This window comes from Furipterus horrens, unplaced genomic scaffold (assembly GCF_987537825.1).
Source record: "Furipterus horrens unplaced genomic scaffold, mFurHor1.1.pri manual_scaffold_2, whole genome shotgun sequence".
Taxonomy (NCBI): Eukaryota; Metazoa; Chordata; class Mammalia; order Chiroptera; family Furipteridae; genus Furipterus; species Furipterus horrens.
The window spans coordinates 71725243-71739267 of NW_028327172.1; the positions used below are offsets into that span (position 1 = coordinate 71725243).

Consider the following 14025-nt stretch of genomic DNA (forward strand, 5'->3'; position numbering starts at 1 on the left):
TTATCGCGAGATTTTTTCTCGACTTTTAGCTGGGTCGCGCGGTTGGCTCCGTCCTTTTTCTCCGGCGCAGTGGCAGAGGTAGGGGGTTGTTTCCTGGTGGAATGCTGGGGTCGGGCGGCTGCACGGTGCAGACCTCCGGGGCTTGGGTTGCAGGCGGCGAGTACGCAGCTGAGGCCGGTACTAAGCCGGTGCTAGTGGGTGGCAGCCATTCGCTTAGTTTGATGAATAAGGGAGGGGACAAGGCCGCCGAGGCCTGGTGGTTGCGCTTCTAGCCTTTCTCGGGACCCCAGTGTTGCTCGGGAGGTTCGAGCCGTAGAAGTCAGGCCCTGAAGTTGGAGGGCTCGCGGTCGTGTGGCCTTCGGGTCTAGTGTTGGATTGCGACCCACGCGTAAAACGATTATAGTTGGGGCGTGATCCAGGGTGATTTGTAAAGGTTTCAGACAAGTGCAGGTGTTGTGAATTAGTCATGTAAGTGCGAGGTAACAAGCCATTACTCTGCCTGAGGTTAGGTGCTTCCTGGAGACAGTCGCCCCAAGGACACACAGGAAGTGGTCGGAGAGGTATTGTTAGCGCTGGTAAAGCGCACTGTCTGGCCACGTGGCCTCGCAAAATCTCCTTAACAGGAAGGGGTACTTAAGTGGGAATGCTTTCTAAATTACTTAAAAATGATTTTTTTGAGTTAACTATATTCTCATAAAGTTGTAATATATATTTTTTAATTAGCCTCAGAAATAATCACCACTGCCATTTAACCTAAATTTGTTGTATTTCATTTCTGAGCATTTCATGACATAGTTTGACATTTGCCTTAAAAATAAACCTACAATAAAACCATGAAATTACACAGGAGCCCATTGGACATTTTGAAAATGTAAGATCTCTGTGAGCTTACTGATTTTCTATATTTGAAATATTTTGCTGTTAAATTCTAATATTCCTTTCATCTGTACTCACTGGTCATTCTCAAGTATGTTACATTATGAGCAAAACAAAAATGGAAGAATGACGACATCCTCTATAAGGGAGGTGCAGTTTTAAATTAAGATGTCATCTTTATTTTAAATTCTGCCCAAAACAGTTGTAAAATATTTAAGGATTCTTTTTTAAAAAGGAAGATGAAGGACATCATTGTTCTAGCCTTTCGTTGAAGTTTGAGAATTCAGAAACTTAAAATTAATATCCATAATGGCAAAGAGATATGCCAGGAAAGAGGTTTCACAGTGACTTCGTTGGATCACAGTATGAATGGGAAAGTGCAGTAAATGAAAATCCTAGACCAGTTAATTAAAAGGTGTGTTTTATTGAGATAGTAAATCATGGTGTATTTCTCCTGGTGTACTGAGGCCACCTGAAGCCAAGCTGTATTGACTCCGTCTTTCCCTTGGATCCCTCAGCTGCGAAGAGAGGGGGGGTCTGCTGCATGGGCAACAGCAGACCCTCCATATCACCCTGCCCAGGCTCTGTAGCTTCAGCTTCACTGGAGAGGACACTCCAGCGTCATCGCAAGATGTCGATTCAACACGGGAGGAGACAGATACCGTGTCACTCCCGAGTCGGACTGCACAGCCATTCTCGGCGGTGCAGATAGACTCTTAAGAAGCTACACCATCGTCTCTCGAGACGGACGGCTGCCGCCGACGACGACGACTGAGGCCACACAGTCTTCTGGTTTTATATGTAAAATTTTGCTAGGAGTTACTGTCTGCTTTTGGAAAATGATACATTAATACATGTAATGGCACAATATATGGATAATGAGAAAAAATTTTAAGTGGTATTTTTTACTGTCATATAAAGATATTTGATATATTTAGGGGGGAATGACATTTCTTTTCTAGAATCTGGTTCTACTGCATAGCCTTAGAGGCACAACTGGAAGATAGAACCTGTCAGTAAAATTTCTAGATTTTAGAATTTGTTCTGAAATAGATGGTTCCTGCATGAAAATGTTAAAGGCCTTAAATGGTTGTGCCTTCATTTACATGTAATGGCAACTTCTACATCAGCTTTTGCATTGCTTGCATACTAGCTGTTTGTGCTTACTTATTCATAGAAACTACATGTATGTGTACTGTTACGTTGTCAGAAATTTGGTGAAAGCAAAGAACAAGAGACGGATAAGTTTTAAGAGAGACTTGGAGAATACATATCAGCGATGGATTCTTTGGACTGTATAACAGCATCTGATTCAGCTATGGAAATTGAAAATCAAAGGTAAGTGCATTTCTCATGTTGATAGCAGCCATCAAATTTTTATTAGAAAACACTAGATTCAGAGGTAATGTTTACTGTTTGAATTACTGGGAAAACAAATTATTGTAGATAAAGAGTGGTGGTAAAGGTAATTTCTAAGGATTAGGAAAGAAAAGAAAAACCTGCTTTACACAGAACTTCAAAGTTTATCTACTTGTGTCCTTAACAGGGAGACACACCCTTAACCCAGGGAAACAAGTGTTTTCTATGGACAATCTTGTTATTACATCTTGACTAAGTCACTGTAATTTTATAACAAGAAAATGGACATCAGTATAGACTCTTGCTTAAAATTCAGCTTGGTCTGAAATTGCCCATTATCAAGGATGCTGGCTTGTGTACATGATGGAGATAACTCCTTACCTCATCCATTGATTTCACTGGGATATCAAGTCAGCATATCTGGGATATTCACATCAAATATCTATCAGGCATCTCTTGTTTTGTGTAGAGGAAGCTTTGTTTTATTTAGAGGAATCTCTAGCAGTGAACAAGACTGCTTGTGTGGAACTTGTATTTTCTCAAGATTATTTGGTAAGTGCTATGGCATTTTGGGCCATTTTAGGTAAGAGTGACTAGGCCAGAACTAAGTGGTTGGCTAGTAGTACTGAGCCCATCTTTTAAAAAATTATCCTCAGCATGTTTTCCTGCCTTGGCTGTGGAAGAAAAGTACATTATTGGTAATAAGCTTTTAGTTACATGAGGAAAACAATTTTTTCCTTTTTTTTTTTAGCGATAACTCTTCCTCTGGTAGCAGCTTATTTAAAACTCAGTGTGTTCCTTACTCACCGAAAAGGAGACAAAGAAATGCTGTTAAAAAATGTGATCATTCTCTTGAAAGAGTTCAAGCAAGAGATTCATCCAGTGACTCATCTTTAGAACCAAGACCATTGACTTTGAAAGCTATTTTTGAAAGATTCAAGAAAAAGAAACGTAAAAAGAAGAAATATAAGCCAACAGGAAGACCAAGGGGAAGACCAGAAGGAAGGAAAAGCACTAGGTCACGAATAACTAAGAAACAATTTAAAGATAAAAGACCCCAGTTACCATTTTTAGAATCAGAGAATGGAAGAAAATCACTTCCTTGGAGAAAAATTTTAACCTTTGAGGTGAGTCAGTATACGTGGGGTACTATAGCTAAAGTGCCTGAAATGATTCGTTGGTCACTTAGAATTTACAGTAGTCCCTCTCTATATCACGGTTCACTTACCACGGCCTCACTATATCACGGGATTTTTAAAAATATATTATTTTTTGCTATATCGTGGGATTTTGCATTACTGTGTACGTATGTTGTTAAAGTTAGTAGGTTTAAGAGTGTAGAATATGTTTAAGAACATAAGTAGTGTTTATAAAAGTGGGAAAGGTTAAGGGACTGGGAATGGTTTGTAAGTGTGTGGGAAGGGTTTATAAAGCCTTGAAATATATATAAATACTAAAATAAATGTAAGGTTGCTACTTCGCAGATTTTCACCCATTGTGGTGGGGTCTAGAACGTAATACCCGCGATAAGCGAGGGAATACTGTAGATGTCCCTGACTTATTATCTATTAAATTTTTTTTATTATTCTATTACAGTTGTCCCATTCCCTCTTCTCTTCTGCCCTCTGTCCAGCCTACCCCCTGCTCCCACAGACAGTCCTCACACTGTTAACCATTTCCATCATTTATACATGTTCTTTGACTAGTCCCTCTTCTTTCTGCCATTATCCCATTCCCCACTCCCCTCTGGTCACGGTCAGTCTTGATTAGTTTATTTTTTAGATTCAGTTGTTAATGTATTTGTTGTCATTTTATTGTTCATAGTTTTGATCTTTTTCCTTAATCCCTTTAACATTTCATATAATAATGGTTTGGTGGTGATGAACTCCTTTAGGTTTTTCTTGTCTGGGAAGCTCTTGATCTGCCCTTCGATTGTAAAGGATAGCTTTGCCGGATAGTTATCTAGGTTGTAGATTTGGGGCTGGAGGCTTACTGAGGACCAGCCATTCATATGGAGTTAGGTGGGACAGAGTCCTGGGGGATCTCCAGGGCAGGGCAGACAGTGTTAGCCAGGTTGATGGAGTCTCAGATATGGCACCAACCTGCCAGCTCTATGGCGGGAGGGTTCAGAAAAGGGACAGTGGCCTCTGCCCGTCTTTCTGTCTGGCAGAAAGCTGTCCCCCAGCTCTTGCCTTGATGCCAGACACTTTAGTTCCTCCCTGTACGCCGCTGGTGCCTTTCACACTGCTACCCAGTGCTGGAGCTCAGGGGGAGTGAGTCTAAGTCCGAGTGTGGGTTCTTGAATAGGAACTGCTTAGGATTCCAGCAGTTTCTTCCACTAACTCAATCCCCACTGGTTTTTGCAGCCAGAAATTAGGGGCACTTATCTTCCTGCCATTGGAACCCTGGCTGGGGGTCTTGGTGTGGGGCTAGGACTCCTTGCTCCTGAGATGTTCCTCCCAAATTTTTATCTACCACACATGTATCTAGGACCAGCCTGTTCCTTGTCTCTACCTCTCTACCAGTCTGGATGGAATGTAGTTTCTTTAATTTGCAGTTGTCAGACTTCCATTCAACTTGATTTCTGATGGTTCTGAAAGGTGGTGGTTCTATAGTTGTAATTTTGATGTTGTGCAAGGAGGCAAGCCATGTTTCCCTATCTTCACTGGAAGTGTTTGCACTGTTAATATTCCTTGATTTAAAATCTGATTTATTTGAATGGATTAAGACTAGTTAATTTGTGTTTTAAGGTGATTATAATAAACATTAGACATTTGTTTAATTCCTAAACAGCACAAGATTTGTGATTGGTTTTCTTCCAACTTCAGTAAGTTTAATAACTTGCTAGGTAGCAGTAAATCCTTTTTACCACCAGCATTTTCTGTGTATTACATGTGAGCTGCATATGGCAAAGTAGTTAAATCAAGTACACTAAAATCTTGGTAAGGGGATCCTTGCCCTTTTGGAACATAGGAATCTGCTGAGCGATTGAGGAAATTAATTTTATAAGGCATGACATAATAATTTTTCTGATAATGTAGCAAGCAGTGGCAAGAGGATTTTTCAACTACCTTGAAAAACTGAAATATGAATACCACCTCAAGGAATCCTTAAAACAGATGAACGTTGGTGAAGATTTAGAAAAAGAAGACCTTGATAGTCGTAGATATAAATTCTTGGATGACGATGGATCTCTCTCTCCTATTGAAGAGCCAGTGTAAGTTAATCATGTCAAATTTTGGTCACAGGTGTTATCAAATTAAATGTTTTTAAATTTTGTTAATTTACCCATATGCTATTGGTTTGTGATGGGAGCAAAGATACAATAGGTCATTTGGGCTATTACAGTTGAGCTATATGAGCTTGTCCCATGAGAGCTAATTTTGGGTGTATGTCCTGACCATATAATACTAATTGGGTTATAGACCATTTAGTCATCTGAATGATGAGAAATATATTTAATATTACAGAGGAGATGAGGATGCAACAAACCTTGAACATGATGAATGTGATATCAAACTGGTGGTAAGTGACATTTTTATCCTATTTCCTTTTGGGAGGGCAGCAGTTAGTACAGGAATAATTTTATCCAGTAGGCATTATCTTAAGAGTCTGTATAGTTGAGTGTGACATGGACTTTTCAATACTATTAAGTTTTTATTTTTATTTTTATATTTTAAGATTTTATTTACTTAGCTCTGGTTGGTGTGGTGCAGTGGACTGGGCACCAGCCTGCAAACTTAAGGAGTCACCAGTTTGGTTCCCAGTCAGAGCACATGCCTAGGCTGCAGGCCAGGTCCCTAGTTGGAGGCATGGGAGAGGCAACTGGTTGGTATCTCACACACTGATGTTTCCTTCTCTCCCCCTCTTCCCATTGCTTTAAAAATAAAATCTTTTTTAAAAAAATTTTACTTGAGGGTGGGGATGGGGGCGAGGAACCTGGCCCACAACCCAGGCATGTGCCTTGACTGAGAATTGAACCATCAACCTTTCAGTTTGCAGGCCAGCACTCGATGCACCAGCCAGGGCTTATTATTAAATTTTATATGTGGCATTGCTACTAGGATATCAATGAGAATAAAAGCAGAATTGGATTTTTAACATCTAGATCTAGTCTCCATGTTGCAGTCACCTAGTGTAGAGAGCTCAATTATGTGCAATTACTAAAGCATTAAAGTTTTAGTTATTGCTTAATATTGGTATCTTTTATGTAGGAGAATAGTTTCTTCATAGTAAGTTCTGAATTACCAAAGAAGATGAATGTGTATTTAGAACAAGAATATACTGAAGAAGCTGCTTTCTCTAAAAAGAGAGTATCAAAGCGCGAAAACACTGGACAGAAGACAGAAAGACCTGAAAAGGAGACAGGAATATGAATGTCAAGGTAAAGAGAGTACAGAAAAAGAAACTTTATAGAAGGTAAAAGATGTGAGTATATATGCCAGGCCAGTGATAAAGCTGCTAAGGCAAAAATAAGAATCTCTAAACAAACTTGTGAAATAAACTGCTAAAGAATAAGAAGTAATTATTAGAAAAAAAACATTTTAAAAATGAAATTTTTGATGTACAAAAAATTGAGGCTTTCATAGCAGAAATAATTTATAAAAGAATAAAAAGGGTCCTGCTATTTTTGCCTATACTTGTTTATTTCAGGGTAAGAGGGCTTAAAGCTATCATTTGGGCATTGAAACAAAGTGAAGAGATTGTAATCCTAAAAAAAAGTCTTAATCACTAATAAATGATAACTAGTCGCCCTTGGGATATCTGAAACTCCCTATTGTATTTTTATCCCAGTTTTATTCGGGAAAAGACCTTTAGTGTCATGTTTAGTACTGATAAGAACTTAATTTCCCCCTCCTAACAGTGTAGAATGTTTTAACTATCATTGTCTTTTGTCACCACTGAATATTAACTGTTAAGCTGCTACATTTTACGATAGCACTTGTGTTTGTTTTTGTTTAATTTGTGGGCAAAGACTAACATACAGGTGCAAAAAATAAATCCTCTTTTGCAACCCAGAACTCATTGTTCAGTATGAGTTTTGATACATATAAGAAGGAACATGATACCTAAAACAAATTAAAGTGATAGGGCATTGATAAAAATGTTGGTTCCAAAACTGTAGAATTGGTAGTTAAAAAGCACAGTATATAAGGAAATCTCAACTATACTGATTTAATATTCTAATTTTAATGTTGATGTGAAACAAAGGTGACTTTTTTTTTTTTTTTAAATTAGGGCTTTATGTTGAAAACAATGTGAGGACTAAAAGGTATGTCTTATTTGGATCATTTGTTCAAATGTACGCATTTTCAGATAACCTGAACCTCTACAGGTTTCATTATTAAAAAGACTTTGTGCAAACTTTCAATTTGTTTATGACATGATTTCAGAAAATGAATCTTAGGAAACACTATCTCATAGTGACACTGTACCAGCTTCACTTTACTTACAGAAAAGGGTCCCAAAACTGTCAGTTGGTCTATAGCAATAATCAGAATTTTGGATAGTCCCACTTCATGCATGTAATTAAAATTAATACATGATCTAAAATGAGATAGGTTTAATACTGTAATGCTGGAGATGACTACACAGGACAAAAGCTTTCACGAAAGTTTAGATGGTATAAAATTTTCAAATGGAAAGAATATAAATTATAGCCACATTAAAATTCTTTTCTGTATTTTTATACTTGATATCAAGTAGCTGAGAAGATTTTTATATAGATCTTTAATTCTGAGGCAAAAATTCAGTTAAATATTTTGCTGTATAATCTGGGAATTCCATAGGCAAAACATTGCAGGATCAAAGTTCATAAAAATCAAGACTTCAATTTATACATGGATATTTTTCTTTTGGATTATGTATAGTAAATACTTGGCATTTTGCACCTTTTTTCTGTATATAATCTTCAAAGCTGTGTTAAAATCTTATGTGATTAATTTTATGGGATGATTTCTTTAAATTTATTGTAAATGGGAGGATGTTTGACTATTTTTATTACAGTTCTGAACTTGAAATGGCTGGAGCAGATCAGTTCCAGTAACTTGTCTTCCTGTGGAGTCTTAGAATTGCTTATATCTATTAGTAAGTGTAAATATTGGTTGAGGTCTATCCCGATGGGGCTTTTTCTGTAGACCTACATCGTTGGAAACGCCTCATAGAGTAAATATGTTGCTTCCTCTATTCACAGAACTATGTGTTAGATCTGTGGGAAGGAACTACAAGACAGAGTTGCTAAAATTATGAAAGAACCTAACAATCTAATTTTTTTATCTTAGGTTTTTGTATATTCTGAAGATCTGTACTATTCTAGGGAATGATAGCTTAGGTAAGTTTTGGGAGCAGTGTAAACAGGGTACCACTGCCGTTCAGATGATGAATTTAACTGTTCAACTGCTGAATGATACAGACATGAACTAAAATATAATTCTGACAGCTGGGTATAACTCTGTATAGGTTTTCGTTTTTAATCACACACTTGTCAATCTTTTATTTGGTGTTTTATTTGTAGGACTGAATATGATTCGAGCTTACTAATGTTTAGAGGTAAGTGGAACACTTAATTTCTATTAAGGATTGAAAGTTGTGAAAAAATGCAAATTGGGAGTAGAGTAAGTCCTCTCTTAGCACTGTCAATAGGTTCTGTGACTTACAGTGAAATGATGTATAAGGAAGCCAGTTTGACCACAGGCTAATCCATATAAACAAGATAAATTTCTATGGCATCTCAACTCCGTAATTCAAGGCTGCATAGCATTCCATTACTGATGTGACTAATGGTGGTTTAACCTTTTGAGTGCCGTGCACAATTGCTAAAATTCATGTGAGAAATGCTGAGTTTATGAAGAAATTATTGTTCATAATATTTTGCTGAAAATTTCACGACATATAGTAAATACACTTTTGTAAGCAGTGTTCTTTAGGACAATTTAGCAAAAAATTTATTGCATTAAAATTATAACAGTTATTTTAGAAAATAAATTCTTTCCTTCAATATGGCTTTAGAAGTATAATATATAGCATAATATAAAACCTATGATTATAATTTGAGAAAACACATAGCAACGTGGATAACAAGTATGCCAAATATTTTATAAATTTTTGAAAAAAAAACCTTCATAACATACAAAAAAGTGAACACAAATTGCATTCCCACCAGAGACATCAATAGATATCAACAGTGCAAAACAGTTTTATAAACAAAATGCTAACGCTATACTGTGAAGCAACGAAAATGTCCATTAGCAAAAGCTTCCTTACCATGCACACTGCGTAGTTTTGACGATTATTGCATAAATGAAAATTAAAAGGACCATTTAAACATAAGTAAAAATTAGAATTAATATGTGAGTATTTGAACAGCGTAAGAATTAGAAATTTGGATCAACATGAGAAAAAGTTAAATCATAACCTGAGGTACAGAAAAGAACAAAACATAAAATATGAATTATTCCATTGTTTTTTACATTTATAGCCATTGAAAATAGTTCCTGGGAGTTATGTTGGCACTTTTGGGAAAATTTGTCAGCATCCCTCCCAGCGATGTTGGGACTCAAAGGGTTAGGTATAAAACAGAATCCTCAAGATCTTGGCAAAAATATTTGCCATAATTATATTCATATACAGAATTGGAAAAAAGAGACTGCATGTCTAGGGCTACCAAATGAAAATGTCCCTTTTTGCACTGACAGTTCCTTATGGTTCATCGTATAACATGTAGACTCGGATATGTTAAAATAGAGGAATTCCATCTAATAAGAGCAATTTGAACAACTGATCTTTATTTCTAGTGCAAAGAGACATGATAATGATAATGGTGACTAGGTTTGTAGTTATTTTTTATAGGGAGGGAGGGAAATAATTGACGTGTGAGACACACATCTGTTGGTTGCCTTGCCTCTCCTAGCCTCCCACACCCCCAACTAGGGACCTGGTCTTCAACCCAGGCATGTGCCCTGACTGGGAATCGAACCTGTAACCTTTTGGTTTGCAGCCTGGCACTGAATCCACTGAGCTAGATTTGTAGTTTAAATGCATTAATGTGGTTGCGTCACTAAAATGACGATTAGGAATTAGGACTTTTGCAGAATTAGAGATCTATTCCTCAGATATTTCAGGTAGACATGTTTGTAATAAGTTTGGTCACAGTTGCACTGCATGGTATCTGCATTCAGCAGTTTATTCCTGCTGGGTGTTCAAAGGCCAGTGCCATATAAATTCAGTATCTGGCATCGTTGGTTTTCTTGGCTGTGTGCATGTTAAACCTGGTATTTTTACTGATACAGTATTGCTGTAGTTTCTTATTGTTCAGTTAAAGATAACTTCAATAGGAACCAATGCTTCTCTTTTTTTTCTAGGGTGTCAGAAATTGAGAAACCAGGCAGATTCATCTCCTCTGACCCTAACTGTGTAAGACTTTCGATTTCGATTTCTGTTAACTTCTACGAGTTTCTTCCTTTTACTGATAGATAGCATGTGTCAGCAGAAACATCTGTACAGATGTAGAAGCATTTTACATAGTGTACATATAAGCTTGAGAGCAGCTTTTATGAAGCCTCATTCAAGATGAAAATTGGCACTGTTTTTGTACATGTGTCCAGAAATTGTTAATGTGGCTACATTGAAACACAGGTTTTGCTTCCATCACAGTAATCTTATTGCAGTGGTGACAATGAGACCTGTAACATTTTTAGCTAGGCTCAGTGATTAAAAAGTGGATGTAATAAGAAAGACTTCTTAATATATCTTCTATCACCTGCTAAAATAAAATGTACTTACGATTTAACTCCTAGGGCCATAAAGTAAATTGCTTGAAGAAATTTGCACCAATGACTACAGGTAAGATTTTAATTTTCTTCAAATTCCCTCGTAGTTTATAAGAGACATAAACTCCCTTATAAAATTTATGCATTAATGTCCTTGGCATTTATTTAATTCTTACAGTAGCTTTCTCATCTTGGTGGTTTATTATTACCACAAAAAAGATTAGATGTTTAAAAGGCCACCATGTGTTTCTACTGTTCACTGGCATGATGTTATGATGATGGGGAAAATTGTTCAACTGCTCTGAATGGGCTGAATGAAAATAACCATCTGAACATCCATCTAAATCAAATACATGCTATATTTTAAAACATGAAAGTTCTAAGGTACAAGTTCCTGAAACATGCACATTTCCAAATAGTAGCCTTTGCAGTTAATGATCAGAACTCACTTCATGAGTTAAGTTGTGAATGGAAATGGGTTAGTTAAGCCTTGTTTTTGAAGTGTATTTGTTAGCAGTATTTAGTTTAAATGAACTGGATTGAAAAGATGCTTGCTTATTCAAGCCATTTGCAGTTTTACGCCTGGAATTTTCAATACATGGTAGTTGGGAACTGGTTTTCAAGATAGTTTGGATCCTAATCAACCCTATTTTAAAAAAATTTAGTCCAATATGAACTTTAAATATCTTTCTCCAGGTGGGGAATTTTTGAAGTATGTCCATATTCAAGTGGAGATAAAAGAAGCTCAACTAAAAGAACTGTGGCAAGTTATTTGTCTTTATGCTACCATACCAAATTATTTGTCTAAGTGTAATGGTCATTACCAAGGCTTTTAGAATGCAGTTTCTCATTTGCCGTGGACATGACCACAGAACATTTTCCCATTAGGTTTTCTTTCTGCTACGTTGCTAGCTTTCAGCCTATTGGGAACATTTTATTAACCCTAGGTCAGCACTGTCCAATATAAATATAACATAAGCTGTATGTGACTTTGTAATAGCCATTGGTAATCAGTGGGATTTTTATAATAACCATCTTAGATTTCTGGAGTCTTCCAGATGTCCTTTGTCTAGCTAATCCTTCTAGGTTGCTAGTGACCAAATAGTTTGTGATTACATGATCATCTCTATTCCTGTTACAGAGAACTGACTGTCATGGCAGCTGGATTGAGCGAAAAAGGTATGCACACATTAGAAAAAGATAATAATTTACAGGTCATTTCAAAGAGAGTTTATGGGACCAAAACCAGGAGCTCTTAACGCTGTGACCTAAGATTGAAGTTCTCCATAGGATGTCATAGACACTCAATAGTGCTATGTTTTCCTGAGGAGCTATAAGATTAAACTACTCATATCAGTGATTGGTGTGTGGGAAAGTAAATAAAATAATTGTTCTCCAAGTTTTTTATCAATGTCTACTCATTTTTTTAGGGATTACGGCTCAAACTCAGGAGGAATTAAGGATTCAGAACATGTGAAATTCCTTAAATAAAAATTTATTAACTTTAAATAATTGTGCCTCTTACATATAATAAAATTTACACTTTTTGTACAAAGTCAGCGTATATTTTTGGCTCGAAGTTTCTCTAGTGTTTTCTGTGGAGGGAATAAAAATAAAATTTAGCAGTTTCAGTTGTGTACCGTTGACATGAAAAAATCACTTTGCCAACTGCTCACCTTATGAAATTCTTTTGCCCTTGCTCTGTTTTGGGCATAAGCTTCTTGCTTTGCTTTTTCTTCCTTCTGGTGTTTTACTTCAGCTAACTGACTGTGTAATCTGTAAGATATGTATTTGAAATTAAAGACAAATACTTAAGAAATAGTATTATTCATGCATATGCACACACATACCTTAGAGTCCTTTGCTGCATGAGGGCTTGTTCAGTCTTTCTGTCCTCAGGAACTGACACTCTAATTTGACTCACACCCTTTAGGGGACTCACAGATGAACCTGAGCAGAGAACAAGTAATTTGCTGGGAAAACAAGATTCCCTTTATGAAAATTGATACAAATGTTTGGGAACATACCTGTCAGTTTTCCCTTGATTACTTGGCTCTCAGAATTTTTAGAGACAAGCATTTTATTCTTTATATCCTTCTGTCTCTGGCAGGATCTCTCTATAAATGATTTTTTCCTTTTTATAAATGCTTCTTGTAAGCTCCCTGGTATAGGTGTAGCCTTTGGAAGGGTTTCTGTTAAGGAAAAAAAGCTATTTTCACCTCATTGGACTATAAGCCAGCGGCAAAACTGGAGGCTGAGAATTTGAGTAGGAAACTCCTACTAGCCCTTGAGTTCACTAACCATTTCAGATGAAGGCATACCTGAAGATGCTGCGGTTGGCTCTTCCACAGAATGCTCAGATTCAGCTGGATATTCACTCATCTAATTGCAAGAGAGTCATACATGAATTTACCATTCACCTCAATGTACAGCAAAGGTTCTAAAATATTGCAGCCAAATCTTGGTTTGGCAGTTTCAGGACTGAATTTTCTGGCAAGGGAGTCATCATTAAAACTTAAAATGCTTTATTTGACCAGCAGCACTAAAGTAGTATCCCTCCACCCAAAGCTACTCTCATCTTAACCCTAGCCAAAAGCTTTTCGTTTTCCTCACATGATTACTTGTGAATACCTTAGAATATTTTTGAGGTGAGGCCCATTCTGATTTGGAAAAAGACAAAATCAATAGTCATTATTAACTTGGAGCCCTTAGGAGTTAATGAAATTATGATCCAGTCAGAACTTGGAGTATTGTTATTTTCAAAATAAGCTAAGGCAGTGGCACTTGATATCCACGTGGGGTCTGGGTTCCCTTAATTATCTCCTGGAGCTCCTTGACTGCCTCTCATAGTTTGGGAAAAAGCTTTCATTGGGGAAAGGAAGGCAAGAGTTCTTTCCAACCCAAGTCCGAATGAAATCTACAACATCAGAATTATGTAGGAGGAGCATTTGAAATCTTGCTCCCTGGCATGTGGTACCAGTTTTGGCTCAAAACTATCAAAAACAACCCCCTCCACCCCCCC

General features: G+C 37.0%; 2 protein-coding genes and 8 non-coding genes across 18 annotated transcripts in view; 9 read left to right on the top strand and 1 right to left on the bottom strand.

The window, feature by feature from the left end:
• The first annotated feature begins 9 nt into the window (after window positions 1-9).
• Window positions 10-12558, top strand: TAF1D (TATA-box binding protein associated factor, RNA polymerase I subunit D). Of its 9 annotated transcripts, none has more exons than XM_090265858.1 (13): window positions 10-78; window positions 2087-2214; window positions 2987-3362; window positions 5277-5452; window positions 5706-5760; window positions 6508-6619; window positions 7474-7507; window positions 8750-8784; window positions 10596-10647; window positions 11031-11076; window positions 11700-11766; window positions 12145-12182; window positions 12434-12558. In XM_090265858.1, exons 2-10 carry the CDS (start codon window positions 2156-2158, stop codon window positions 11041-11043), a joined length of 912 nt encoding a protein of 303 aa, XP_090121984.1. In that variant the 5' UTR covers window positions 10-78; window positions 2087-2155; the 3' UTR covers window positions 11044-11076; window positions 11700-11766; window positions 12145-12182; window positions 12434-12558. The 9 variants fall into 9 exon arrangements, with proteins under 9 accessions (XP_090121984.1, XP_090121987.1, XP_090121989.1 ...); XM_090265857.1 differs by having other exon boundaries at window positions 15-78; window positions 2054-2214; XM_090265859.1 differs by lacking the exon at window positions 11700-11766 and having other exon boundaries at window positions 14-78; window positions 2054-2214.
• Window positions 7173-7300, top strand: LOC150018791 (small nucleolar RNA SNORA40). The gene has a single exon (XR_016509569.1). It is a non-coding gene; the product is annotated as a small nucleolar RNA SNORA40 (small nucleolar RNA).
• LOC150018792 (small nucleolar RNA SNORA18) lies at window positions 8339-8469 on the top strand. The gene has a single exon (XR_016509534.1). It is a non-coding gene; the product is annotated as a small nucleolar RNA SNORA18 (small nucleolar RNA).
• On the top strand, window positions 8605-8676 carry LOC150018793 (small nucleolar RNA SNORD5). Its single transcript, XR_016509552.1, has one exon. It is a non-coding gene; the product is annotated as a small nucleolar RNA SNORD5 (small nucleolar RNA).
• On the top strand, window positions 10388-10525 carry LOC150018794 (small nucleolar RNA SNORA8). The gene has a single exon (XR_016509537.1). It is a non-coding gene; the product is annotated as a small nucleolar RNA SNORA8 (small nucleolar RNA).
• Window positions 10791-10927, top strand: LOC150018795 (small nucleolar RNA SNORA1). Its single transcript, XR_016509517.1, has one exon. It is a non-coding gene; the product is annotated as a small nucleolar RNA SNORA1 (small nucleolar RNA).
• Window positions 11269-11341, top strand: LOC150018796 (small nucleolar RNA Z40). Its single transcript, XR_016509507.1, has one exon. It is a non-coding gene; the product is annotated as a small nucleolar RNA Z40 (small nucleolar RNA).
• Window positions 11818-11938, top strand: LOC150018797 (small nucleolar RNA SNORA32). The gene has a single exon (XR_016509503.1). It is a non-coding gene; the product is annotated as a small nucleolar RNA SNORA32 (small nucleolar RNA).
• On the top strand, window positions 12216-12342 carry LOC150018798 (small nucleolar RNA SNORA25). Its single transcript, XR_016509545.1, has one exon. It is a non-coding gene; the product is annotated as a small nucleolar RNA SNORA25 (small nucleolar RNA).
• CEP295 (centrosomal protein 295) overlaps window positions 12483-14025 on the bottom strand; it is a 43853-nt gene continuing 42310 nt past the window's right edge. The window contains 5 exon segments of the mRNA XM_090265856.1: window positions 12483-12657; window positions 12659-12779; window positions 12854-12953; window positions 13031-13195; window positions 13325-13385. Of these exon segments, the coding sequence (XP_090121982.1) occupies window positions 12589-12657; window positions 12659-12779; window positions 12854-12953; window positions 13031-13195; window positions 13325-13385 (516 nt within the window). The 3' untranslated portion in view covers window positions 12483-12588.

Coding starts and splice junctions, on each gene's coding strand:
- TAF1D (XM_090265858.1), top strand. CDS start 2,156: ATGGATTCTTTGGACTGTATAACAGCATCTGATTCAGCTATGGAAATT. Junction 5,453..5,705: donor TCTCCTATTGAAGAGCCAGT/GTAAGTTAATCA, acceptor TTAATATTACAG/AGGAGATGAGGATGCAACAA. Junction 5,761..6,507: donor AATGTGATATCAAACTGGTG/GTAAGTGACATT, acceptor ATGTGTATTTAG/AACAAGAATATACTGAAGAA.